Genomic DNA, 27,439 nt, shown 5'->3' on the forward strand with positions numbered 1-27,439 from the left:
GTGACCTCCCAGAAACTCACTAATGTTTTCCCAGATACCCTGAAGAAGCCACACCATATCCCTCTCTGAAAACGTCAAGGCACTGGCCTTAGTAGCAAGGTGTGAGAGCTGCTGGGCAATGGTCATTCCCCCTGTAGGTCCCTTGACAGCAGGACCCGTATCCTACTTACTCGGTCTTCATGTAGCCTGTCTCACGACTGGGAGCTCAGATTCTTCTGAGAAATACGTCTAAGGAACTGACTGAGGCTGGAGAGTCATTATATTAAGACACTGGTTTATGGCTTACAGAAACGTCATTAGTCTAAAAGTTACACATAAAAGTGTCATAGGCACAACAAATTAAGCTCCAATTTTCCATGCAGATCTTTGCAACCTTTCAAGCAAGAAAAAAAATTAATCTCATGTAATGGTACAATCTGTTTCAGAGAAGATTTTTATCCAGCTCATCTCTATATGAAATAGAAAATTTCTGAGAAGAGATTGTATAGAGGGTTAAAAAAAAAAAAGTGTTACATCAGCTCTTGGGTTGCTGTTAACATGGATGACCAGAACTTCAAGCAGAATTCTAGAAGCGTCAACTGGTGAATGAGTGCGGAAAGCCACTATAAAGGTAGGCATCCTGGCCCTGTGGACAGAACACTGGGAGGCAGGAGCCCTGGGTTCTACACGTGTGACCCAGCACAACCCATTTAACCTGCCTGTCCTCAGCTCCTGCACTTGTCCAACTAAGGAACTGGACCTGATGAACTCCAAGACCCAGCTCCAACACTTTAAAATTCTATAAGCGTAATACATATCTTCACTGGATGACTGCTAATGAGAGGAGTGGCAGAAAGCCATAACTCCCTGCAATATGTAATCTTTCAATTTTGTTTAAAAAAATTTATGTAACTCCACAAAACTTCAACTGAAAAAGGCTCAGATATTTATGTCTATTGCATTTTCAAATAAGTTTCCAAATTAAACATAAATAAACAATAGTGAAAAACTATCTTTGAGGACTAAGAAAAATAAATCTAAGGGGAAAACAAAAATATGTCCCCCCAAATCTCAGACCACTACAAGTACTGCTAAATAACACTTCAAGAAAAAGTGAATTTTCCAACAGAAATTTAAAATGCCAAACAGAGTTATAAGATTGTCAGGTAAACAGTAGAAATAAAGTGGTAAAACGTTTCTTTCAAGCTTTTCTGAATCTCTTGTCTAACAAAATATACCGATTCAAGATATAGGGATATGAAAAGCAAAACATTCAGAATTCCTCAGACAAGAAACTAGCATGTTAGGAGTCTATATTCCATTTAGCTAGCCTAACTTCAACTCTCTCTCCCTTTTCTCCATTTGCCTTAAAGGCTTCACATAGGCGGCTGTGAGCTAAGTCATGAGTTGAGACTGTCTCAGTTTCCAGTTAGGACTGTGGGTTGGCCATGGCTTGACGGTGCCAGTAACTAGAGGTTACCGGCACTCAGCTGGAACAAAAGTATACTGTGTGGTGCTGGAAGAGCTCTGAAAAGCATTTTCTCAAAATGCTGGAGGCAAAAAAGGTTTTTCTAGAAAATATGGACAATTAATTGATTTAAGGAACTAAAGAGCCTCTTGATGAAAGTGAAAGAGGAGAGTGAAAAAGTAGGCTTAAAACTCAACATTCAAAAAACGAAGATCATGGCATCCGGTCCCATCACTTCATGGCAAGAAGATGGAGAAACAGTGGAAGCAGTGACAGACTTATTTTCTTGGGCTCCAAAATCACTGCAGATGGCAGCTGCAGCCATGAAAAGAAAAGACTCCTTGGAAAAGGCTCCTTGGAAGAAAAGCTATGACCAACCTAGACAGCATATTAAAAAGCAGAGACACTACTTTGCCAACAAAGGTCTGTCTAGTCAAAGCTACAGTTTTTCCAGTAATCATGTTTGGATGTGAGAGTTGGACCATAAAGAAAGCTGAGCACCAAAGCATTGATGCTTTTGACTGTGGAGCTGGAGAAGACTCCTTAAAGTCCCTTGGACTGCAAGGAAATCCAACCATTGAATCCTAAAGGAAATCAGTCCTGAATATTCACTGGAAGGACTGATGCTGAAGCTCCAATACTTCAGCCACCTGATGCAAAGAGCTGACTCATTAGCAAAGACCCTGATGCTGGGAAAGATTGAAGGCAAGAGGAGGAGGAGACAACAGAGGATGAGATGGTTGGATGGCATCACCTACTCCATGGACAAGGGTTTGGTGATGGACAGGGAAGCCTGGCGTGTTGTAGTCCATGGGGTTGCAAAGAGTTGGACACAACTGAGCGACTGAACTGGACTGAACTGATACGAAGCTCTATCTCCTACTTCCCTGTTGTTCCCCCCATCAAGCCAAAAAGTTTTATTACAAATAGGGCTTGGGCTCCTTGTTATGGCATCGCTGACTCTAAACTCAATGGATCTGTCTCACCTTCTGATGCTTTGATTGCATATCCTCCCTTCTTTTCACCAGGAGGCACGTCAAGCAGCTGCATGATTCTATCCAGAAGTCCATGGATTATCTCAAACCCAGGATTCTTGTTGTAATAAACAGCACAGAGATGCCTGTAGTTTCTTGCACCCACATCTGAAAAAAATAAAAGAAATGGTCACAAGGATACACTGAGGTCACCTAAGAAGCTGATTTACCCCAACACAAACTTGGGCAAAATCAACAAAAAAGGACACCGATTAGTAAACATTGGAGAGCCAATCAACCTCAGAAAGACAAGATGGTTTTTCAACCATCAAGTTTCCTGAAGTGTTTTTACTCTGGGGGAGGTATGGAAAACCCTCAAGGCTGGCCCAGGAACAATAGGCTTCATTGTGGTAAGAACTGGTAAAGGATTTAGCAACATTTTTCAGAGCCTTAAAACTTCATACTCTTTAAGGCAGAAAACTATCCAAAAGAAATAATCTTAAATACAAAAAAAGGATTCATACAGAAAGCTATTACTTCTACATAAAGCATTAGTTCCAACAGTGAAATTAGAAACAACCCAAATTAGGAAATGGCTACAGAGAGTTACACACAATCACTCATCAGAATATTATGCAGCTAAAAGGCATCTTTGAAAGTGAAAGTGTTAGTCACTCAGTTGTGTCCAACTCTTTGTGACCCCATAGACTGCAGCCCACCAAGTTTCTCTGTCCATGAGATTTTCCAGACAAGAATACTGGAATGGGCTGCCATTTCCTTCTCCAAAAAGCATCTTTATGAAGATTCATTATAGTAGAGCTAGAGCAAATACTTAAAATAGTAAATGAAACAAAAAAAGAGGCCACAAAGTTCAAAAAGAAACAAAGCCAAATCACATTGTCTAAAGAGTATATGCAGGTTGGAAAACTATGAAACAAATAAGGGAGTGAAAGTGTTAGTTGCTCAGTCCTGCCCTACTCTTTGTGACCCCACGGACTGCAGCCCACCAGGCTCCTCTGTTCATGGATTTTCCAGGAAAGGATACTGGAGTGGGTTGTCATTTCTTTCTCCAGGGGATCTTCCCGACCCAGGGATGGAACCCGGGTCTCTTGTGCTGCAGGCAGATTCTTTACTGACTGAGCTACCAGGGAAGTGACTGTCATCAAAGTCAGGACAGTGACTGTTGCAGGTAAAGGGAAGGTGATAACGACAGAGACGGGTCTTACGAGCAGCTTAGGACACTGGCAACATTTCACTTCTTAACTTGGAGGGTTAAACCAGTGTCTGCTTTATAACCTTTTTAAACTATGTCACATGTACACATCACAATTAAAGTATGAAAAAAATAGCAATTTATGAAGGATACAACTATGTGAATGTAACCACAAGCCAAAAAATTCCATTCACAGGAAAAAGTATGTAAAGAAATATACCTGAATGTTAACAGAGGTAATGTTTGGGTAGGATTAGTTTTTAAGTTTATCTATTTTCCAAGCTTCCTTGATTAGTATATTTTTTTCTACTTTGAAAATCAGAACTTATGAAATGTGATATTTTTAAAAGTTATTTATTTGGTTTTGCCAGGTCTTAGTTACAGCATGTGAGATCTAGTTCACTAACCAGAGATGGATTGAACCTGGGCCCCCTGCACTGGAATGTGGAGTCTTAGCCACCAGGCCACAAGGGAAGTCCCACAAATGCAATATTTTTAAAAGAATTGCAAAAACACAAATGACTAGATAACAAACTGGTTCACCCTTACAATGGAATACTACGCAGCAATAAGGTAGTCTTGATAACTTAGATGTATCTCAAGGGTACTAAGATGAATGAAAAGAAGCCAGTTTTATACAGCAATGTAAGTGGACAATGTAAGTCCATTTATGTGACAAGCTGGAAAAGGGAAAACTAAGGCAACAGAAAGGGCTTCCCAGGTGGCATGAGCGGTAAAGAACCTGCCTGCCAATGCTGAAGATTTACCAGATGCAGGTTCGATCCCTGGGTCAGGAAGACCCCCTAGAGGAGGGCATGGCCACCCACTCCAGTATTCATGCCTGGAGAATCCAATGGACAGAGGAACCTGGAGGGCTACAATCCATAGGGTCGCAAAGAGTTGAACATGAGTGAAGTGACTTAGCATGCACGTACTCAAGGTTACAGAGAACAAGGTAGCAGTCACCAGGGTTAGATGCGGGGGAAAATGTGACTACAGTGGGACAACTTGTGGGTCTTGGGGCGTGACAGAACTGTTTTGTATCTGTAGTGATGATTAGAAAAATTTAAAACAAATTTATTAATAAAGAAATGCATAGCATGCAAAGACAGACTCAAATTCACTGAGATCATTTAACTTTCTAACAGATAAACACACTTGTGGCCCTTTAATAAATTCTGGAGGAGACTGCTGCTCTACACAAACAATGAACGATGGCTTCATTTTACCTTTCAAATTAGAAAAAGAACAAATTAATGTCTATCTGGGGGAACAAACTGACAATAAAAAGCTGCTTCATATTAACATGTATTGAGCAAAAGTTCTTCCACAGACTTATTCTCATAGCCATAATTCACACAAAATACACAATGTCTTTTGCCTTCCAGATATCCAAGTAAACAAATGAATATTTTAATACATTGTGTTTTACTACTAAAGTAATATAAAAATGAGTCCATAAATGGTAAAAGGAAAGGAAAACATGAACGAATTATCTATTATGTGCCAGGACTTGGCAGCTATCAGCCTATTTGTCATCTTAATTCTCAAGACAATCATGTTAGCTAGGTTTTTATTGTACCATAAAATGGACAGGGAAAACTAAAATGGAGAAACAAAACTCAGAAAGGTTTTGCCCAAAGTCAAGCTAACTGCCTGGAGCTAACTGTAATTAATTACACAGCTAATAAGTTACAAAACCAGGACTGGACCAGGACTGCCTAACTCTAAAACCCATACCCTCTCCACTGTACAATAGAAATCTCTAAATCTCTGAAGGATTTAGAAGAAATCTCTAAAGGATTTAGATGAAGATAAAGAAAGTATAAGCGCAAACTTAGGTATGAATATACTTAGTGTAGTCAAAGATGTGCATTCTTGAAATGTTTTTGATATGTTAAACAGATGCTTTCATTTTCAAAAGTTTTCAGGTTTAAGACTTTTAGTTAAGCAACTGAAATAAGATTATTTCTGGAAGTGAGTTAACTAAAGTTTCTAGCCATCATCAGTGTTCTAACTCATGGAAATTATATTCTAAGTTAAACTTTGGACTGAACATACACAGAGAAATAACTGTCCCTGCCATGTAACATTTCTTAGTACCCACTATGTTCAAAGCACTCTACTCTAGGTAACCCTGGAGGGTAGAGGTCAGAGCCAGCATAGGGCCTGCACAGACTAAACGCTCAATGATTGTTTTCTGAATTAATGAATAAAGCCTGGAAGGAAAGCAAAGCATATACAGGATTAAACAAGGCCAGGACCAGACAGGGGCCACATTCCAAGTCTGCCCAAGAGCCAGCTGATGCTGGAGAGTCAGTACTGTGCCAGCATCATTCTCTATCACTTCCACCTGCACAGATAAAGATATCTGCTATCTAAAAGCTATAATCGAAGGTGTCAGAATAAAGATTAATATTACACCCAGGCAGGCATCAAATCTCACTAATCAACCACATGCATTAGTTAAAACGAGGGGACTGACTGCTCTGTAGAACACTGACACATAGACACACAAACACACACACTCCTCTCTCCTCTCCACCTCTCCTTTCCTCCCTCCCTCTCTCCCCACTCCCCACTTCCCCTTGAAGAGAAAAAAATGCAATGAAACAGAACTAATCTATCCCTTTCATATTATGGACTTGCTCCTGGGTATCTCTGCCATGTGGTACCCATTCGTTGGTGTCACATGCTTCCACTTTAACACACAGATACGTATTGAAACTACGTTGCAGCCCCATTCTTGCCGTGAGAGAAGAGCCCCACCGTAACGCCACCATTCGGAGAGCTCAGTAACACAAGCTGGAAGCTCTACTGTGGCAACCTTTGCCTTGGAATACTTCTGTCCTGATCTCCACGTATGCAAAACTTGCCTTTCTGATAAGAGGAACAACATCTGGTTTAAAGACTTAGAATTAAAAAAAAAAACCAAAAACTGATTTTGATGACGAGAATAATGAAATTAGGATAAAAATATAGGACCTAAAAAAAAAACTATACTCCACTCAAGAAAGGTTTCAGGATGTTTGCAGCATATACATATACAGTAATAAGCTGTTTATTTTTTAACTCAATGTCACAGTATTTTTAGGAAAGGCCATTGATTTCAGGGCTTTACACTAAACCCACCATAAGAACTAGATTAAACGCATCTGACAAGGTGTGCTCTCATAGCCCCCACCACTGATGGGCTGTTTTTTCACATCTCTTCCAAATGCTACCAGTCCCTCTAGACCTGCTTCATCACATTCTGCTAAAATACTTCCTCTGAATTAGCTGGATTGAATTGAAAGAGAAAATAATCACATACCCACTTCCACCCAGAAATGTCTTGGAGAAACTGCTAGGTTTAGTAAAATTTCCATTTCCTAGGATTTTGCACTGAGGGACAATATTACATCACAGGAAGTTCACTGCCTGCCTGCCATAAAATAAGAACTATTTAAATTTCATGCCAAAACTAGGGTTTGTTGGAAATGCTCAGTTCTTTATAACTCAGTTAACAGACCTCTTGTGTCATGCCATCAAACAATTCTGCTTTTTAAATGGGCCTGCCAAGTATGTCAGCCTAAATTACCAGTGTCTTTCACAGACTTCAAAGTACTGCCTGGAGAGGCTGATCTAAACCACCCAGAGGAGGGGTAGCTGCTACAACTCTGGAAGCTGCAAGAACATGCCAAATGATTTTATAAAGGAAGAAAAAAAAGGGAAAAAGTGATACATGAAGTCCCTTAGTAAGTGACTACTACATACAATTCAAATTTTAGAACAGGCTTCTGCTTAGTGTAGACTCTCTGTCACCAAAGAATGAATGATTAAAAACAAATTAGGGGTGTTAGGTTAAGATATCATAAATGGCACAGAATGGAAAAGGACAGAGTCTCCAGGTCAATCTTTCCATTTCTCTTCCCACATTCACAGAGAAGCCCAAATGAAGATACTAGGAGAAAGCCTCCTGGGAAACCAACAAAGCTCCCAGGACAACTGGTGGCTGATACTGAGCTTGAGAATAACTGTCTGGCCAAGCTCAGAACATAAAACAAATCATCTTGATCTTAGTTTATTCCATCCAACAAATTTCTTTAATATTGGTGGTACCCATGAGATGATAGCTTATATTGCAAATTTTACTTACCTTCAGAAGAAATTCAGAGTAGGCCTAATAATTCACAGAAGCTACAAGAATCTCATTAAGACATACACCATTAAAAATTATATCCAATGTGGGAGAACAGGAACTTTTAAGCACTTTTGATAGGACTGCAAATTTGTGTTAAAAAAAAAAAATCCTTTTTAGTAGAGAATTTGACAATAGTCCAATTTGACAATTTGACAAATAGCAAACATTTAATGTGCATACCTATGGACTGACCAACTTCAAAAAATACGTATAAGGGTACTAGGATGCTCATTACAATAGATGTATTTAGCAAAAACCTGGTAACAATATAAAGTCATCATAATAGTCTGAGTAAATAAATTACAGTATATCCACACAATGGAATGCTATGCAGCCATTATAAACAATGAGGTAGGGGGACTTCCCTGTTGGTCCAGTGGTTAAGATTCCACCTTATAATGCAGGGGGGCATGAGATCACTCTCTGGTCAGGGAATTAAGATCCCACATGCCGAAGCCAAAAAATAAAGAAAACACACACATACAACAAGCAATGAGGCAGACAGAATGCATTCATAGGGCAAAAGTAAGAACAAGACAGAAAAAGCGTAATTCTATTTGTATGAACACTAAGAAGTACTTCGATCTGTGGTTACACACAGAAATGTAAAACACAGAGTAAAATATGCACAGAATGTCTGGCAACTAATTAAAGGAGTAGGATTTGGGAAAAGGTGGATACGTGGTTTTATTTTTTAATGTGAAAATAGAATTACTCTTAAAAGTATGTATTTGGGAAAGTTCTTAAAGATATTACAAATACATTTTCAATTTTAAAAACAAACATAATAAAACCTAAGAACAATTTTCCTTAAAGCACTTCTATATTACAGAACCGAAGTAGAGACTTATCTTTTTCAAATAATGCTGAAGGCCAAGAAACAAATGTGAGGAAAAAACTATGACCTTCTCAATGCATGAAGGAAAAAGTTACATCCTTGTGGGTTGGCTTTTATTTCATTAACATGAACCTGGAATGGATTTTTATCTATTAAAAAAATACAACATTCAACACATGACAGAGCACATTATAGTCACGTTAGGCAATCTTAACTGTGTTTAGCCAAATGTACTAAAATAACTTTCTATATTAAAAATGATGTTATTTACACAGTTAAGATGCCATCACACATGTGAATGATGCTACTTCAAATATTGTTAAGGTTAATGTACCCTACACCCATACTTTTTGAATTATTAATTGGAAATTCTACATGCCAAAAATATAAAGTAGTAAAATTAAACTAATCCAGACTGATGACATAAGCTCTCTTCAGAGAACCACATTCCACATGTGGACAATAGATAATCTCTTAATATTTAATGGCTGCAGAATTAATGGACAATTTCTCAGAGCTGAAGTTATTTTACAAGCTCATAATGAAAATGCTTTCATTGAGCTTTTTATCAAGCAAAGAATTATATAAAAAACTACAAAGATTGGGCCCCTTTATTTTAGTAGGTTATAATATAGAACAGATACATGAAAGGTGCAAACCAACAGCAAACAGAAGGACAGAACCAACTCACAGGAGAACAGTGAATCAGCCATGTTCCAGGAGCCATGGTGGTACAGGGAGCAGAAGAGACAAGAATCTTAAATATATTAAAGATTAAAAAAAAAAAATCACCTTCCAAAGTTTGAAAAAAAATTTCTGGATTTCCACATCCAAACTAAGCAGAGTAAGATGTAGAGCATTCTCTGACTTAGAAAAGCTGCAGGAGAATGAGAAGGTTTAGGTACTATCTAAGCAGCAATCCTGCAGGGCAGAAGAAATGCAGTCCTACCACGACTAAAGCAATGCTCTGCAGAGGTAGGAATGGTCTGAGCAAGAAGTGAAAAGTTTGGAGCAAGTGTCCTTGCTGAGGCCAGTGAGGAACTGGACCCTTCCTCGGGTCAAGGGCCTTTAACCCATTTCTCTACTGGAATAAATAGCAGAACCCCGAATTCTCCCCTCATGGCTCAGACGGTAAAGAATCCGTCTGCAGTACCGGAGACCTGGGCTGGGAAGATCCCCTGGAGGAGGGCAAGGCTATCCACTCCAGTACTCCTGCCTGGAAAATCCCCACGGAGCCTGGCAGGCTGCAGTCCCTGGGGTCACAAAGATCTGGACACGACTGAGCGACTTCACTTTCACTTTTCACTTTCATGCATTGGAGAAGGAAATGGCAACCCACTCCAGTGTTCCTGCCTGGAGAATCCCAGGGACTGGGGAGCCTGGTGGGCTGCCGTCTATGGAGTTGCACAGAGTCGGACATGACTCAAGTGACATAGTAGCAGCAGAATGACTAAGCACACAGCACAAATTCTTTAAACTAAGGCACAATATGATTATCACCGATAGATGTCAATAGACAACTGGATGATTGCATTATGCTAAACATATTTATTTAAATATAAATGTTTCCTTTAAAAAAATATTTTAATGTATTTATTGACTTGGCTGTGCCAGGTCTTAGGTGCAGCATGTGAACTCTTTAGTTGCAGCACATGGGATCTAGTTCCCTGATTAGGGATCAAACCCAGGCCCCCTGCATTGGGGGCATGAAGTCTTAGCCACTGGACCACCAGGGAAGTCCATACCATGCTAAATGTAAATCACCCTATATACTTGCTCTACAAAGTCAAACTATGTCTTCCTTCTATCATTCCTTTTAAACCTAGGCTCAACCCTATGATGCTTGTTCTCCTACCATTATTGTGAGCTTCGAGGCAACCTGGCAGCTTCAAGGAACGCTGCGGAATAAACTATGACAGGCAGAATTCAATCTGCACTTAATAAAAAGCCAGAGTGTGGGACTTGGCAAAATATATTTGCATTTGTGGGCACAAAGGTTAGCAATCCCACTCCACAACTGCTCCTCTGAAGTAATCTTTTACTATTTTGTTTGCAGTTTCTCCTCCACACTGAAAAGACAAATGTAACAACTGAAAAAGACCAGTTAGTCACATGGCAGTCTGATCTGATGGCTTCAGTTCAGTCTCTATTGGACTTCGTTGTTATAATAAAGCTGAAAATTTACCCCACAGCAGAGTCTGCATTTAACTTCTCTTTTCAGAGACACACATCACTCTGCCCAATAAAAAGGATAAATCAGCTTAGTCCCTTGAGTCAGGACTAATTTTTTTTTTTTTAATGTTGCTGCAACTTCAGATCAGGAGTGTGTCTGACTTAGAGTGGAAACCCTCACACTTGAGGAGGGTGCCCAAGTCTCTCACTGGGCAGGCTGCCAGCCTCATGCCATGGCCAGTGAGAAAGTCCACAGTGGCATACGAAACTGTCTGATGAGGTCGAACAGGGACTAAAGGACTTTCATCCACTCTTACAGGAACGCAGGTCAGATACAATTTGTGGGAGTCATATTGAATCCAGTATAGACTCCCTTTCCATTTCCATCTGGAAAGCATATCTTGAAAGATATGCTTGGCTACACAAAACTGAAGGGATGCTGAGAGTGTTGGGTTTCCCCTAAAGTCACAAAACCAATTAGTGGCAGTTGTCACTCCCTTCTCTGTGAGATCAGGGTGTCTTACACACTCCCTTGCAGCACCACCTGTAAAAACGGTTCACTGGTCTGTCTCAAGGCTGGCAACCTTTCTGTCATTCCAAGCAGATCCCTGGAGAAGAAAAGGAACTTAAAAATACATTCTAGCAGTAAAATGAATGAGAATGTCCTGACCACTGTTCCCACACACCTTCACCCTTTTTCAACCAATAGTCTGAGTACTGCCCTCACCAGTGAAAATCTGGGACATTTTCATAGTTAACTGGAAGACTGCTCTATCATTTTACCTTTCATGATCTAGACTTTTTCCTCCAAAATTGTTTCATTATTTAGCAGGAAATGGCTAATGTAAATCCAAAAGAGAAGATTCCTGGTTTGAGAGACAGTAAAAACATATGCTTAATTCATTGAAAAGAAGTGGGTGATAAACTGCTCAAAAAACAACCTTCTTATTTTAAGTAAATTCCCACAGTATGTTTGGGTTTTCTTTTCCTTAAAAAAAAAAAAAAAAAAAAAAAGCACAACAGAAGAAAAACCAACTAAGTCAAATGTCAGGATAAAAATGAGTCCCACTTGTCTTAGCAAGGTGGTATTAACCCTTTAATGACCAGCCAATTTTTACCTCATTCTCAAAATTTCCAGAGACCTCAAGATGCTAGGTGTCTGGCCTTCGGGACTGCTAATACCCTGACAGAGCACATACTAAACAGTGCTTACTACGTGGCTGCAACTTTCTAAAATACATTTAACTTTTACAACAAATCTCATGAAAAAAGTGCTATTGTTGTCCTCACTGTACAGATAAGGAAACTGAGGCACTGAAAAATTAAATTGCCTAAAGTTAAGCAGCTGGTAAGAGATGATAGAGAGTGAGACTGGTTGGATGGCATCACTGACTCAACAGACATGAGTTTGAGCAAGCTCCAGAAAATAGTGAAGGACAGGGAAGCCTGGCGTGCTGCAGTCCATGGGGTTACAGGGAGTTGGATACGACTTAGCAGCAGAACAACAACAAATGGCAGAACCAGGGCTCAAATGAGGGCTGCAGAGTTGCTCCGGGACCTGTGGAGCCAGACTGCCTCTCCTGCAGAGTCCTCCCTGCACAGCAGATGACAGACAGGGAGGCCACAGGTCCACAGTGAGAATAATCCACCAGAAAAGCTTCTTCTGCTATGAAACAGAATCGAGGCCTATGTAAACAGGAAACACACTCCACATAAATTAAAGCAAACCTATGTTTTCAAGATGGTAGACTTACTGAACACATTTACCTCTTCTTATTCCTTGTATGCCATTGGTATGACGGAAAATTTTAAGGAAAAAGAATAAACCATAATGGTGCAAGACAGAGACCAAAGTGTATCAGTTAAAAAATCAATTGATGTGGAAAACAAAGCAGAATAATCACAACTAAACACAGTTATAAAACAGGTCTGCTGCAAAGAGAAGAACTACTCTTTCCGAGGAAACAAAAGTGCAGCAGAAATACAAATCTTCAAGTTAAAAAGTACACACATGGATGGGGTTTTTGAATCATCACCAGGGTGATTTGTTCAGTGACGGCCTATGGGACTCATACTTAAGAACAGCTCTCTTTCAACCTCCACACATGGGCCTTGGGGCCTTCCCAAGAAACACAGAGAGAAAGAAACCCAAAAAGGCACCCTACCCAGCACTGCAGTGGAGCGAAACGCTCCACGCCTACAGCAAAGCCTTCCCGTGGCAACTGTGGGACCACAGCTCACTTCTCACTCACACCTTCCAGGCTCCAAGCTGCCCGCCTGAGAGCAGGGAGCCCTGCAGGGAGCCTCTGCTACTAGGGAAGCGGCCTGGTGCTGAAATAGTATTACAGAACTTTTGAGGAAATCTCAAGTAATTAACCTAACCCTAATATTTAGAAATATGAATGGATCATCAAGGATGAAAACAACATAAAACTCAAAGAACTAGTATGATAGATAACAAGTCAAAGTTAACAGAAAAAACTGACATTGGGATAATAACAAATCCTCAGTTATCTGTACCAAGGGATGGTTAGAGGCAATAAGAACCCTCAAAACTATTTGTAGCTGGCACTGAAGATGTCTTTTCTGTTACAGCAGATTTATCACCCAAAGAAAATTCTACAGGGACTGATATAAAAATGAACTTTTATTCTCTAAGGATATGAGCACTGAGTCCAAAATCCTGGCCTGAGCCCTAAGTTCCTCATTTTAAGTGACTCTGAACAAATTACCAGTTTTTTGTCTTAATCTTTCAGCATATTAAATGGGGACAATATTTTGTCTCATTTGCCTCAGAGATGTTTTAACAATCAAAAAAGTACCTTTAAAAAAAATTTTTTTTTGAAAAGCAAAAAGCACCATACAAATGCATGGTGACACTGTTAAAGAAAACAGGCTATAGACTGGGGAACAGATGGAATCAAGCCTTTAGCTGGAAGGTCTGCGATGGACAGTCCATCAAGGTGGTTGTACCTTTGTACTATCTATTTCCTAACACAGGGTGGTTTACAGTCAGCGGTTCTTGACTACTTTCTGGTAGTTAGAATGATGCCATATTATCCTCTTCAGAAGAAACTGAGGAAAAGGCCTCTTCTTTTGTGAACTGATTCAAAGGAACACACTGTGAATTTTGCAGAATCTGCAGTAGACTGAATAAATACTGTTGGAACTTCAACGGTTAAATCCAGGGATATAAAAGAAACACTGCCAGAAATTTAGTCCTTTGAGGGCACTGCTCACCAAGAGATACCATATACACAGCTCCAAGCAGTCAAGTCAAACTGATATAAAGTTGAAGACATGGAGAAGTCTGAATGAGACTGGCTTTCTGGGCAATCAGGTTTAAGTACTTACTACATACTTAATATATTTATTAAATAACCACTATATTCCAAATACTAGATGAAGCAACCTGCTGTACTAACAAGTTCAGACCATACTCAAAAGAAGCAAAAACTGGTAAAACAGATTTATAATCACTGGACAACAGTGATAGGAACAATAACTGCAGAATGGCAAGATATAAAGTACGTCAAAATGATACACGTATAAATCACAACATAAGGAAAAAAGAAGTACTCCGTAGTGCTTTTCAGGTTGAGCTTTTAATAGGGTTCTTCATAAATATTATTAAACTCAGTTAAAATCTGTTTTCTATTAAAAATAAGAGATACTATAGTCAAGTATCTGGCCCTTGTTTGGACTGACTCACACAAATCAGTCATGAAAATTAAATTTATGAAACAGCTGGAAAAATTCAAACACTAGCTAGATATTTAATGATAAAATATAATAACGGAGTTAGGTTATTAAAAAAAAAAGCCAAACCAGTGATACTCCTTATCTTTCAGAAACAGAAACTAAAGTGTTGCTGAAATGATATGATGTCTAGGATTTACACTACTCTAATATGCAGCAGTGGATTGGAGTAGACATGAAGGAAGCCTGGCTACATGTGTGTTGATAACTGTTGAAGCTGGGTGCTGGAATCACAGGAAAAAAAAAAAAATCACATTATTTTCTCTACTTTTATATATAATCGAAATATTCATAAGAAAAAAATGCTTTAAATATACAAATCAAAGGTGACTCATTCTTACCTCTGCTAGAATCTTTTATTACAATGTCAGAGATTTCAAACAGCTTCAGAGGAAGTGGCATCTTCCGATTGGCAGCTATGGTCTTGAGAAGGCCAGGAAGAAGGGTCGTGCGTGCCACCTGCAGGAGAAGATGGGAAACTGCACTGACAAAATAGGAATCAAGTGTTTAGTAAGACTGTGGTCTCACAGGAAGATACTTTTGGAAAATCCAATGCCTAAATATCCCATTCATTTTTAATTTCAGGACTTCATGTTCTGCTTCATTTCACAAAGTAATTGAAGGATATTACAAAAAATACAAATATTTTATATAGATTAAACATGAATTAAACCGAATTTTTAAAAACTAGGACCAGGGAAAATGTAAATACAATAAAAAAATACCTGGACAATGAGGAAAACAGGACACAAATACGTAGGCACTACAAAAAACCATGAAGCTGCCATGAGCTGCATATGACCACAGTTTTCAGCTTAGTAGCCAAAACAAATAGGAAAACGTGCATAGTTATTTCATTCTTAATGAAGAAATACAAACACACATCCTGATTTTTTTTTTTTTAAAAAAGGAAAAACTTCCCTGATTTTGGCTGTGAAATAAATTTCTCCTTCTAAGCTGTATGAGATGCTGGTTTCCAACACATCATGTTACCAGAAGGGTTTTATGAGTGGTGGTATTACATCTGCAGTCAGCCTCCAACACCATTACCTTGTGTCTAAGCTCTGCCTGAGCTTCTGAAGCTTCTGAGCTTCTACTTACCACTTTATTATGATCTATTATTCTCCCCACAAAGTGATCCTTTAAGATCTGAATCAGATCATGGAACTCTCCTGCTCAAAAACCTGCAACAGGCTTCTATCAGATTTTGAACAAAATCCATGCCCTACATAGGGCTTTATGTGAATCTGACCTCAGCTCCCTCTCCAGCCCCAATACCCGCAGCTGCCTGCCCCCGGCTTACTGCACGTGCTCCAGGCACACTTGCTCCACACCCCAACCCAACCTCCACACTGGCTTTTTCCTCTGACTCACATGTTCTTCCTATAGATCGTACGTAGCTATCTTATTTCCTTCAAATCTCTGCTCAAAGGTCTACATGGTTCTACATGGGCTTGTCCTGCCCATTCTAGCTAAAACAGCAGCCCCTCCCAGATCCCGCACAAGTAACAGTAAGCCCGTAAAAGGACCTGCTAGACTGTGCTGAGCAAAGAGAACACCCTTCCTACCACAGTCATTCCACCAGCAAGCTGCTATCAACCTTCAACTTCGTGCTTCCTGGAATATGTGGCACTTTCCCAACCAGAGAGAAAAGTGCCCAAACTGTTCACAGAACAAAACCACAATGTCAAAAACAAGTTTAACTTATTGCAATTGAAACAAGCTACTTTTGCAGATAACTTCTCTTAGAATTTTTTTATTCACTTTATTCTATAGATAAGATTTATTTACTTCAAAACTCACAGCAATACAAAAAATTAAACTGGAATCAGATCAAGCTCCTAGATATAATTCTAATTTACTGAAACTATAGGGGACCACCAGAATATAGTCAGCAAAACCCTAAATGTGAGAACTCCACAGGGTAAGTGACCCAGTTTCTTCCACAAAGTGAGAGGGGGACAGAGACAGAGGAAGAGATGAATGGATGGAGGGACAACCTGGGGATTAAGAGAGACTAAGAAGCACATCAGTCAACATCACACTGAAGTATGAACTTCATTTGAATCCCAAATCAAACAAACAATTAAAATGAGAGGGAGGGGACATATGTATATCTATGGCTGACTCATGTGGAGGTTTGACAGAAAACAACAAAATTCTGTAAAGCAATTATCTTTTAATTAAAAATAAAAAAAATTTTTTTAATCTTGAGAAAATTTGAACAATAATTAGATATTTAAGAATATTAGGAATACTATTGTTAATTTAAGGGGATATGGTAATATTCTGTAATGTCTTTACAATTATAGTTAAATTTCACATACTTTAGTAATAACACTTCTCTTATTTCATCCATTTTCTAATATATCTACTACCAAAAAATACCCAAAGTTAAGAATTAAGCAAAAGAAAGAATAAGCTTAAACAATAAACTGATAGAAGACCATGAACAACATACATTTATTTTAACCATAAATAAATATAAACTTGTTAGCCATATTAGTAATGGTAGGACATAGCTATTCGTAAAGCGAGGGTAGAATACAGAATCTGCCAAATCTAAAACAGATTCTCATCTCTCCTGTATTTAACGCAGAAATATTGATTCTTTGCATGCTGAAGTACAGCTATTTATAGTGACATTTAATGTGCTTCTGATTTATTTTCTTTCCACTTATATAAAATAGGCAGGATGTAAACCCTAAAGAACGTAACATTATCACACTATAAGATATCTATCAAGCTTAATAAGTCAATCTAGAAGGAAAAAAAAAACACTTGGAAAAAAGCTCAAAAATCCATTAAGATTTACTGAAAAATTTCCACCCATTTATAATGAGTGAATCAATACCTGTTCCATTCTATCCAAATGAATTTGAGTACCTCTTATTAAAAAGAACACCTACAACATCTTGGAAAAGCCAGTGGGCCTCAGAAAACAAAATATAAAAACTCATTACTACAATCCTTCTAAACTAGCATAAGGATTCTTCAAAGTTCTAACACTGAATACAGAGACAGAACTCAAGTTCTTGATGCATATTATTACCAATTAGTTATTTAGTTGTTTTTCAGTTGCTCAGTCCTGTCAGACTCTCTGTGACCCCATGGACTGCAGCGCACCAGGCTTCCCTGTTCTATTTGTAGGTAGTTCTATTAGTTAAATCTAACTTTTAAAAAAAAATCTAAATTTTAACATTTTTAGAACTTTTAGAATGCCAAGAACTAATTCAGCTACTACTTTTAAAAGTGAAAATCAAGATCCAAAGAAACTCACAAATCATAGAATTCAGATGAAATTTTCTTAAAGCATTTCTTCCAATTCTAAAATCCCCTTTGATGCCAGAATCAATCTAATAGACACGATCCTCTCTAAAGGCTCCTCTGTTCACGGGATCCTCCAGGCAAGAAAACTGGAGGGCTGCTGTGCCCTCTTCCAGGGGATCTTCCCAACCCAGGGGTCGAACTCACATCTCCCGCACTGGCAGGTGGCTTCTTTACTGCTGAGGCATGGCGGAAGCCCAAACAAATCACAGATACGCATAAAAGAGTGAGCTTATTAAAGTATGAAAGATAAGACAGCTCAAACTTATTAATAAGACATTATAACTTTGAAATGCTCTCTTTTTGTAGTTTGTGCACTAATCTATAATGTATATCACTTAACATTTACTTCTAAAGGAGTATCACTCTCATTTAAATATGTATCATAACCTTGACATGAAACTGCCAATACACTAGACAATCACAGCAAAAGGCACTGTCAGCAGAGTCTAGAACTGGCGTAACGACTCATTTCAAAGTGAAAGACTTAATGGAGGCTCTGGGAACAGGTGCTGATTCACTCATAAATGGGTGGAAAAGATGTGAAACCTGAAAATATTTAAAAAAAAAATCAATTGTGAAATGGAAAGTTGAGATAAGAATGGCTGGGCTAGTTAGCACTAGGCAAGTAAGAACCACCTATACAGCTAATCAAGAAAAGATTATAAAATGTCCTAAGAAGTTTTGTCAGCAAAGTATATAAGAACCCAACATAAACTTACCCAAGAAGAGATTCTAAAGCAGCTCTGAAATTCTGCCCCCTGAGATAAAACAACTGACAAGACTTCAAAACTCATGTACTGCCTCTCAGTTTTTACCCATTTTCTTATCTACTTAAAACCCTTACCTGGAATTCGGCCGTTTTAGGATTACTTATGTGGATGGCCTTGGTTGCAGAGATATCCATACCCAGTTTGTCAGCAATATCTTCTTGGGAGCACTAAGGAATACAAGAAAATAGATCAATATGGAAACACAATGACTAAATATTATTTAATGCTGTAACAACTTGTAATGGTCTCATGGTGATGCAGATGACATAAATCAGTAAACTAAGAATAAGCGTATATCAATTCCATTCAGGTCCACAGCAGATGCAATTCAACATTAATAGTTCTCTTACCAGAGTTCTAACCATGGTGCAAAGCTAAAGCACATTTTTCACATGGAGTTGGTGGTATAGCCTGTACTTGGGCCCTCCTACATTGACCTTACCAGTCCAATCTCCGACAACTCCCTTCTCAATCCCGGAACTGTTTACTTTTTCATATCTTTACCTGAAATGCCTTCCTGCCCAACTTGTCACCACACCTCCGACCAAGATTCTACTCAAAAAACATCTCTCCCATAAAAATATCCCTAATGACTCCAGGAAGAAATTCTCTCTCCCTCCTTGGTGTTCATACAGCTTTCTATTTCGACTACTATTGTAACCTCCGCAAAACCCACACTGACTTGTGGCAGAACAGTGGGTGGAACTGAGAGAAGAATTCAAGTGGCCTGAGTTATGTCATTTAACTTCTCTGCATCCGTGCTTGATGAAGCTTTGGGTCATGAACAAACTCCCAAGCACTTACCTACCAAAACCCACTCACCTACCACCCACTCTTAAAAACCAAGATGGTAGGCAGAATTATGAAAATAAAACTCAATGACTAGGAGATACAGCAAGTCAAATAAATGTAATGAGATAAAGAAACAGAATGCTTGGCACAAAGTAAGTGATCAAAAGATATTAATGATGATTGGTGGTGGTGGTTTAGTCACTAAGTTGTGTCCAATTCTTGAGACCCCATGGACTGTAGCCCGCCAGGCTCCTCTGTCCAAGGGGATTCTCTAGGCAAGAATACTGAAGTGGGTTGCCATTTCCTTCTCCAGGGGATCTTCCTGACCCAGTAATCAAACCCAGGTCTCTCACACTGCAGGCAGATTCTTTACCATTGGAACTACCAGGGAAGCCCATTAATGATGGTAATAAGTCACTATTTATAAGAATAAACAATTAATACAGAGTGAAGTAAGCCAGAAAGATAAACACCAATAGAGTATATTAATGCATATATATATGGAATTTAAAAAGATGGTAACGATAACCCTATATGCAAAACAGGATAAGAGACACAGATGTACAGAACAGACTTTTAGACTGTGGGAGAAGGCTAGGGTGGGATGTTCTGAGAGAATAGCATTGAAACAAGTATACTATCAAGGGTTAAACAGATTACCAGCCCAGGTTGGATGCAAGAAACAAGTGATCAGGGCTGGTGCTCTGGGAAGACCCAGAGGGATGGGATGGAGAGGGAGGCGGGAGGGGGGATCGGGATGGGGAACACATGTGAATCCATGACTGATTCATGTCAATGTATGGCAAAAACCACTACAATACTGGAAAGTAATTAGCCTCCAACTAATAAAAATAAATGGAAAAAATAAATAAATAAAATTCATACCCCCCCAAAAAAATCACAATATTGAAAAAAAAAAGAATAAACAATTATCACATATTTTAATGCTAACTTTCTGAATTTAAAAATTAACATGAAAACTGATGTATCATCACATTACTCTTTTCTGTTTTCCAACATTGAGTCATATTCATTGCACTGTTCTACAAAACTGTCCTCAAGGACTAGTGGTCTGTATTTCATTTAGAAGAAATGAATGGGTTTCGATGTATTTTATGCCACTGTCAGCTCTAAAGACTTCTGCCTCGCTCTTTTGGAAAAGACTCTGAAGACACATTCAGGCACAGCATAAAAGAGCCCCCGAACTACCAGAGCTGCAGTGGTGGGGAACAGCGGCAGGCACACTGGGGAGAAACATTTTTTCCTCCATAACATGGAAGAATTTTTAAAACAAGAGTTAGATACAATGTGGCCAATCAACTAGGAAATGCAATTTACACAATGCAATCTCTTCTCAAACAGAACCAGTACTATCTGTATAAATGAAAACGGCCTCACAGACACACAGCTACCCAGCTAGGCATCTGAGTGACCTCCACTTCATTGTGATGATGGACGACAAAGGACAGAGATAAGAAGAAATGTGAATCTCGTGTCCTGAAGGGGTAGCAGTGGGTGTACAGGGTGAAGTGTTTATAAACGTTAAGATTTGTGTGTTTAAAATGCTAGGAAAAAATGTATCAAGTAAATGAAGCCCATGATTTTTATGAATACTATTCTTAATAATAAGGTTAAAGTAGGTTTTTAGTTTTAAAAGTGAGCTAACATAAAAGAAAATATCACTACTGGTATGGAAATATAGCAAAAATCATGATGCTATATGAGGTATTTATGCTTGGGAAATCAAGGGCTGAGTTTTATAAAAAGAAGGGCTGTTAGTTACTCTTATGCAAAACTAGATATATATAAGGCTCAGTGATGTTTAGGTCTGCTCATAAAGTATGTAACCATAAATATCTGTAATGTTGACATTCCTATAGGAAAACTGTTACTACAAATCTGAAACTCTCTAGCACCTAACTTCTCCCACCCTGCACTGTGATAATGTGTTGACACAACCTTGGACAGCTGAATGGATTCCTAGTGGAAGTCCATCAGTCACAGGCCTGGGGTGCAGACAGACCTGGTCTGGAACCCCTGGTGCACAGCCAACTGGCTGCGTGGAGTGGAACAAGTTACCTCAATTAACTGCTGGGAGAGACAGAAACACCTACTTCACAGGGCTGCCCTGAGGGACGGAATCTTGGACATAAAGCCCTTCACGCCAGACCCATTCTCTTTGCAGTGGAGGTACTGGTCAGCAGGCAGAGCATGGGCTCCCCCTGAGATGCGTGGGGCTACGCACTTACAGAGTCACTTCCCTTGCCACTTGCTGTAACTTAAAAAAATAGAACACACTTCTTAAAAAAAAAAAAAATACATTTCCTTATGCGATTTTGTGTATCATTTTACATGAACTCATTGCTGTTCCTGACAGCATATGTATATATGGCCCATATATGAATACCGTATTCAAACCTAATGTTCCTTCACAGTCCGACCTAAGCAAAAAGCACTCCTCCAGAAGTGAAAAGGCCAGATTTTGGTCACAGTTCTCCTGCTCTCTGTGTATGCTTTGCCGGGTGCTTATCCTCCCTCAGCCCCAGGCTCCCTCACCAGTACAGTGCCTGTATATAACAGATATTCCATAAATCCTGTTAAATGAACAACTTGCTAAGCCAGAGAAACGACTAAGCTGACTAGGTCCGGAAGGTCCCTCCCAACATGAACATCCTACGAATTACAAATGGTCAGTAAAATGACATGAGACAGGCCGCATCACCCCACCAACCCTCCATGTACTGGTCGTGACTCCCACTACTTTTCTTCTGCAAATCAAAGTCTGAGAATTTTAGGGCTGGAATTGAGTCAGGGGGAGCTTTCTTGGTTGTTTTGGTTTTTACCCTACATCGCTTAGCTGAAACGGACTTGAATTCTCAAGAAATACACTGTGGGCACCACAGAAAAGCTCAGCAAAAGAGAAAAAGAAACTACAAATTGCACACACATTTCCCTCTCTTCAAATGGTCAATCTGCTGGGGCAAGGAGATTTCCATCTGATTTTGTAATAAAATTCATTTCCTGATTCAGGCCTTTTATGTCAGCTTTTCAACTCAAAGCAAATGTTTGTGAACATGTTCAAAGACAAAGAAACAAGTTTAATGGGGAACAGTCCACAAGCCCTTAACCAGGGCGGCATCTAGCGGGCACACCACAACTGAATGAAGACTAAAAATTCTAATGTAATAACGAGTTATGAAATTCACCGTGAGCCCTCAACAATGACATGAAACTCTAAAATACACTGTCGTCTGTCATTTCAGATACTGTTTTAGTCCTTCATGCTTTTCTGTGACTAAATAAATCTTTGTTTCTGTATGAGAAGCTATACAATCTCTAAGGAACAAAAGTTATTCTAGAGCTTGGGAATTGTGTAAATCTTAATAAACTCATGTAAAGCATCACAGAACAAGGAATCTGGAGGTTTAAAGAGAACCATCAACAGGACAGAAAATGCGTGTACAACATACCAGAGCAAAGGTAAGTGCTTCAGTGAATCCGGCAGCTGCTATGTCCTGTCTCAGGAGTTCCGTGAGTTTATTTAGGGGAAACTGGGGGGAAGAAATTATTTCACCTCAATAAAATTTCCCACTTGAAAAAAAGAAATTTATAGGAAACTTGTCATTTAAAAGAAACTGCCCTCCCACCCTAATATGCTCTAGTCCCACTATTATCCCACCAACTCACCATCCCCTCCCCACCATCCCGAACACCCCTCCTTAGAGGTACAAACCTTCCCTCTCTCCCCCACACACCATTCTGCCTTCAGGCCCAGGATCAGAAAACGAACCTCCTACTTAGATGCAAGGAGGGCTCCAAACTCAAAACCTGTCTTTCTTCAAAGAACCAGTCATCACAGGTTTTTAACGTACTCTAATCAATGGGGCATCTGTTTTGTATCCTCTCCACAGCAAATGCCTCTCAGAGCAAAGCATGTCCAAGACTGCTTAATTCCAAGGCTCTGTTTCTCTCCAAGCCTTCCTGGCATTCAATAATCAGTTTCTAACAATAAGGAGTGTTTATTTAAGGGTGCAATCTTACTTGATTAGCTATGGTGTACGTTTTCGGGAGAGTCATCTGAATGTTGTTATATCCATAAGCAATAGCTGCGTCTTCTATGATATCACAGGCGTGGATAATGTCAGCTCTGGTCGGAGGGATTTCAACCTCGATCTGATTCCCATCGCCTATGACTTCTGACTTTAAACACATCCTGGTCAGAAGCTTGGCAAGATTTTCTGGAGTTTCTCTGAAACAGGAACATACAAACCATAAATGTCATTGGATTATTTAAAACGTGTTTATATTTGATTTTAAAATATGCTGCTACCTGAAACAGTAACCTGTCTTTGGGAATTTCAGAAGACCCCCGACATCCTAACTGAGGTTCTGTCATCACTTAACTTTCTCTGAAGGGACAGAAAAACCTCTCTAAGCGTTCATTCAGGAAAAATCAAGCAGTCATGTGTGCCCTTCCTTCTTGAATTCAACAGTAAATAAATAAATGAAGCATGCAGTATACCTGATCCCAACTTTTTTGTTAATTAGGTCAGCTCTCACCATCTCCTTTCGATAAGCCAGTTCCTAAGAGAGAGAAAGAGTTGGAGAAGCTTAAATCACTCCTGCCAGATACAGCCTTAGCTTCTTTCTAATTCAATTTGTTGTTGCAGTTTCATTACCCTCCCAAGCAACTGTCATTAAAGCCAGACATCAAAAGTAAACTAGGTATTTCAGAACATGATTTGCTACATTATATTCCTAAGTGAACATTCTATTGATACTCGGTAGACAACCGGAAGCTTGGAAATGTTACAAAATGACAAACATGTTTTGCTTTTACAAGGTCAATCACTCTTTTCCTCAGCAAAACACTGGTGCCTTACATCATTTCTACACTGCTTACAAACCCTGCTGAAGACTTTCAATTTCATCTCATGCAAGTAGGTGTTTATCACCAAAAAAGAATAATTCATGTGTCGCACTGTACTATCCAGCACACTAAATCCAAGAGTGTTATGAAGTCATTCCTTTTCTATCTTATTTTTTTAAGGGGGGGAAATGGAACCAGGCTCCAGTCCAAGCTATCAACATGCTCCAGGAGCCAGCTGGGCTGGGTGCATCTGATGAACTAGTCCTCACTCCCCTTCAAACAGTACACAACCCTACCCTGTGAGACAGGAACACACACACATAAAATCCAGGCTTTACCTGTGAGGATTTCTTATCACTGAAGTATTCTCAGAAGTGTAGCTGCAGCCAGCAAAAGGGCCACAAACTTAAACACCTGTTTGGACTCAGAGGACAATGGGCCAGAGTCCTGCTAATCAAAATGCCGCTCTCAGATCATGGCTGCCAGGGGGAAGGCTGAAGGGAAGGGATAACTAGGGAGTTGGGGTGGATGTGTACACACTGCTCTATTTAAAATGGATAGCCAACAAGGACCTACAGTATAGCACACAGAACTCTGCTCAGTGTTATGGGGCAGCCTGGATGGGAAGGGAGGTTGGGGGAGAATGGATACATGTATATGTGTGGCTGAGTCCCTTTGCTGCTCACCTGAAACTACCACAACATTGCTTGCTAACTGGCTGTAGCCCAATATAAAATTTTCTAAATAATGCAGTTCTCAGAACAGAAGCATCATTACCACCCGAATGCAACTACCACTAGGTAAAGAAATCCAAGCTAGGCTGCTGGGTGATGAGACATTTGACCTGTTCGCCCCACTGCTAAGAAGCAACATGAAAGAGAGGCCGACCCAGGTCATCCAGCTGCCATGCCTACCAACCAGCTGAACGAGCTTGGCAGGGACGAGCCTAGGAAACTACCCAGCTGACCACAGAACCATGATACAAACAAATGACTGTTGTCCTAAGTCAGTAAATCCTTGGGGTAGTTACATAAAAGGCTAACTGATAACAGTAACTAAAATCAATTAAAAAAACAAAAAACTGCCACAGCCCAAAATTTCAGTTATGCTTCCCTAGTGACTCAGATAGTAAAGAATCTGCCTGCCAATGCAGGAGACCCAGGTTCAGCCCCTGGGTCAGGAAGATCCCCTGGAGAATGGCAACCCACTCCGGTATTGCCTGGAGAAACCAGCGGACTGAGGAGCCTGGTGGGCTACAGTCCATACGGTCACAAAGAGACAGACATTACTGAGCGACTAATTCTTTCTACAGTTATACATTTATTTGGAATTATAATAAATACTCTAGAATAATATACTATGCCAAATACTAATGTTTTCAGGAAGGGGAAGGTTTTGATCTTGGCAGGTTTTATCTACTCTAAAAACCATTTAAATAGCAGCAATTATTCTAGGCTCTTCAATGGAGGAATTGTGAAAAATCCAAAGATAAAGAGCTCATCAAAGAATGGCCTCACTGAATCAGAACCAGACTGATAGGGACACTGAAAGAGTGTGTTAGAATGGCCACGTTTGTCTGGGAAGCCATCCTGGGGGAAAAAAGCTCAGTTGTTAAAGAATGCAAGTTTGAATTTTTTATCAAGATCCCATGTCTTCACAGTAATTGTGCGTAAATTAGTTTTATTAACACATTCAGATGTAATTTATTAGTTACAATGATGGCCTTTTGCAATTGGTAAAACAAATGTGAAAAAGACTAAGTTTGGAAGGCTGAGTAACCTTCAGTTCAGTTCAGTTGCTCAGCTGTGTCCGACTCTTTGCAACCCCATGGACTGTAACACACCAGGCTTCCCTTCCCTTTTATCACAAACTCCCGGAGTGTGTTCAAACTCATGTCTATCAAGTCGGTATAACCTTAAAAGGGGTGAAACTATAAATTACCCAGTTACCTAGTTAATAAGGGTATAAACCACAAGAATTACAGCATATAATCCCTGTGGTATAATGGAGTGTGTCAGGAGGGAAGTGTGGCATAAAATAGTGTTGGGACTGTCAAGCTTAAATCTCAGTTCTACCACTATTAGTAAGGCAAGCAAGCCACTAACTCCACCAACAGTAATAGGAAAGCTATTTAACATCTCAAGGTCAAGGGCCTAATAGTGGTACCCAACCTTATAGGGTTAATGTGAAGATTAAGTCCACATGATGCACATAGCGTCATGCCTGGCATGTAGGTGGGTAGATGGATTCACAGAAAGACCACAAGCACTCTATAGCTATTATTATTGCTGTTACTGTTGTCAAAGTCATCATCATCAAGTCACTTCTATACTTACTGGAAAGGTATGTAATTTTCCATTAGGAAAAACTACCTCAGCTGCTTCAACCCTGAAAACAAAAATAAAGACAGAAATAGAATTAAAAACATAAAAACAAAAACCTAAGTGGGAAAAAAGAGCCATATACTGTAGAAATGTGTGTGGTTAACACAACGTTCACTTGGTCTACAACTGCAGAATCAACACGGTATATTTGTGTCCCCACACTGCTGTCTAGATTAATCCTCCCAATACATAACATTACTGTTCTATTTCCTGTGGCTCTCCTTGAGCAGTTTATCTCCCACTCCTGCCAAGCACACATCCTCGATGAACTCCTTGCTGATACTGATACACACGTTCCAGGCTTTACTAGAGTCATGTTCTTATACAAGGAAAGCTGACTGACACAACCACTAAAATGCAAATCAACTGAAAAAAAAAAAAAGACCAACTAATACTGCCCATACAACTTTAGTCATGCTTTCTACAGTTGTACGTTTATTCTGATTACAATACTCTAGAATAAACTAAGATGTTAGCATACAGTAAGGGCCATGTAGGTTTGGGAAGTAATTTTTTATATAGAAACTTAGCCTTGGAACAAATACACTAGTCTCATTAGCATATGTAAGATATAATGCTTTGCTTTTATATATGATTCTCTTTGTTCAGCTGTTCCTTTTGCTACTTCTCCAGGTTTATATTCTCAAGTCCAATGATCCTTACAAAAAGCCTGTCACTGCCTCTAGGAGGGCTGCTCAGCTAGCAGT

The 27,439-nt window shown here is 39.4% G+C and overlaps 1 protein-coding gene across 6 annotated transcripts in view; it reads right to left on the reverse strand.

The window, feature by feature from the left end:
• FARSB (phenylalanyl-tRNA synthetase subunit beta) overlaps positions 1–27,439 on the reverse strand; it is a 69,150-nt gene that overhangs the window by 19,509 nt on the left and 22,202 nt on the right. For 2 of the 6 annotated variants that reach the window (XM_070458700.1, XM_070458703.1), the window contains 8 exons: positions 26,685–26,736; positions 24,001–24,062; positions 23,520–23,727; positions 22,949–23,029; positions 18,761–18,853; positions 15,312–15,349; positions 14,928–15,070; positions 2,434–2,589 (listed from right to left, as the gene is read on the reverse strand). In XM_070458700.1, coding sequence (XP_070314801.1) covers positions 2,434–2,589; positions 14,928–15,070; positions 15,312–15,349; positions 18,761–18,853; positions 22,949–23,029; positions 23,520–23,727; positions 24,001–24,062; positions 26,685–26,736 — 833 coding nt within the window. Of the gene's footprint in view, positions 1–2,433; positions 2,590–14,413; positions 14,811–14,927; positions 15,071–15,311; positions 15,350–18,760; positions 18,854–22,948; positions 23,030–23,519; positions 23,728–24,000; positions 24,063–26,684; positions 26,737–27,439 lie in introns of those variants that run through there. The other 4 variants (XR_011484708.1, XM_070458701.1, XR_011484709.1 and 1 more) reach the window with 4 other exon arrangements.

Source organism: Odocoileus virginianus, chromosome 30 (genome assembly GCF_023699985.2).
Source record: "Odocoileus virginianus isolate 20LAN1187 ecotype Illinois chromosome 30, Ovbor_1.2, whole genome shotgun sequence".
In the NCBI taxonomy this organism is placed as follows: Eukaryota; Metazoa; Chordata; class Mammalia; order Artiodactyla; family Cervidae; genus Odocoileus; species Odocoileus virginianus.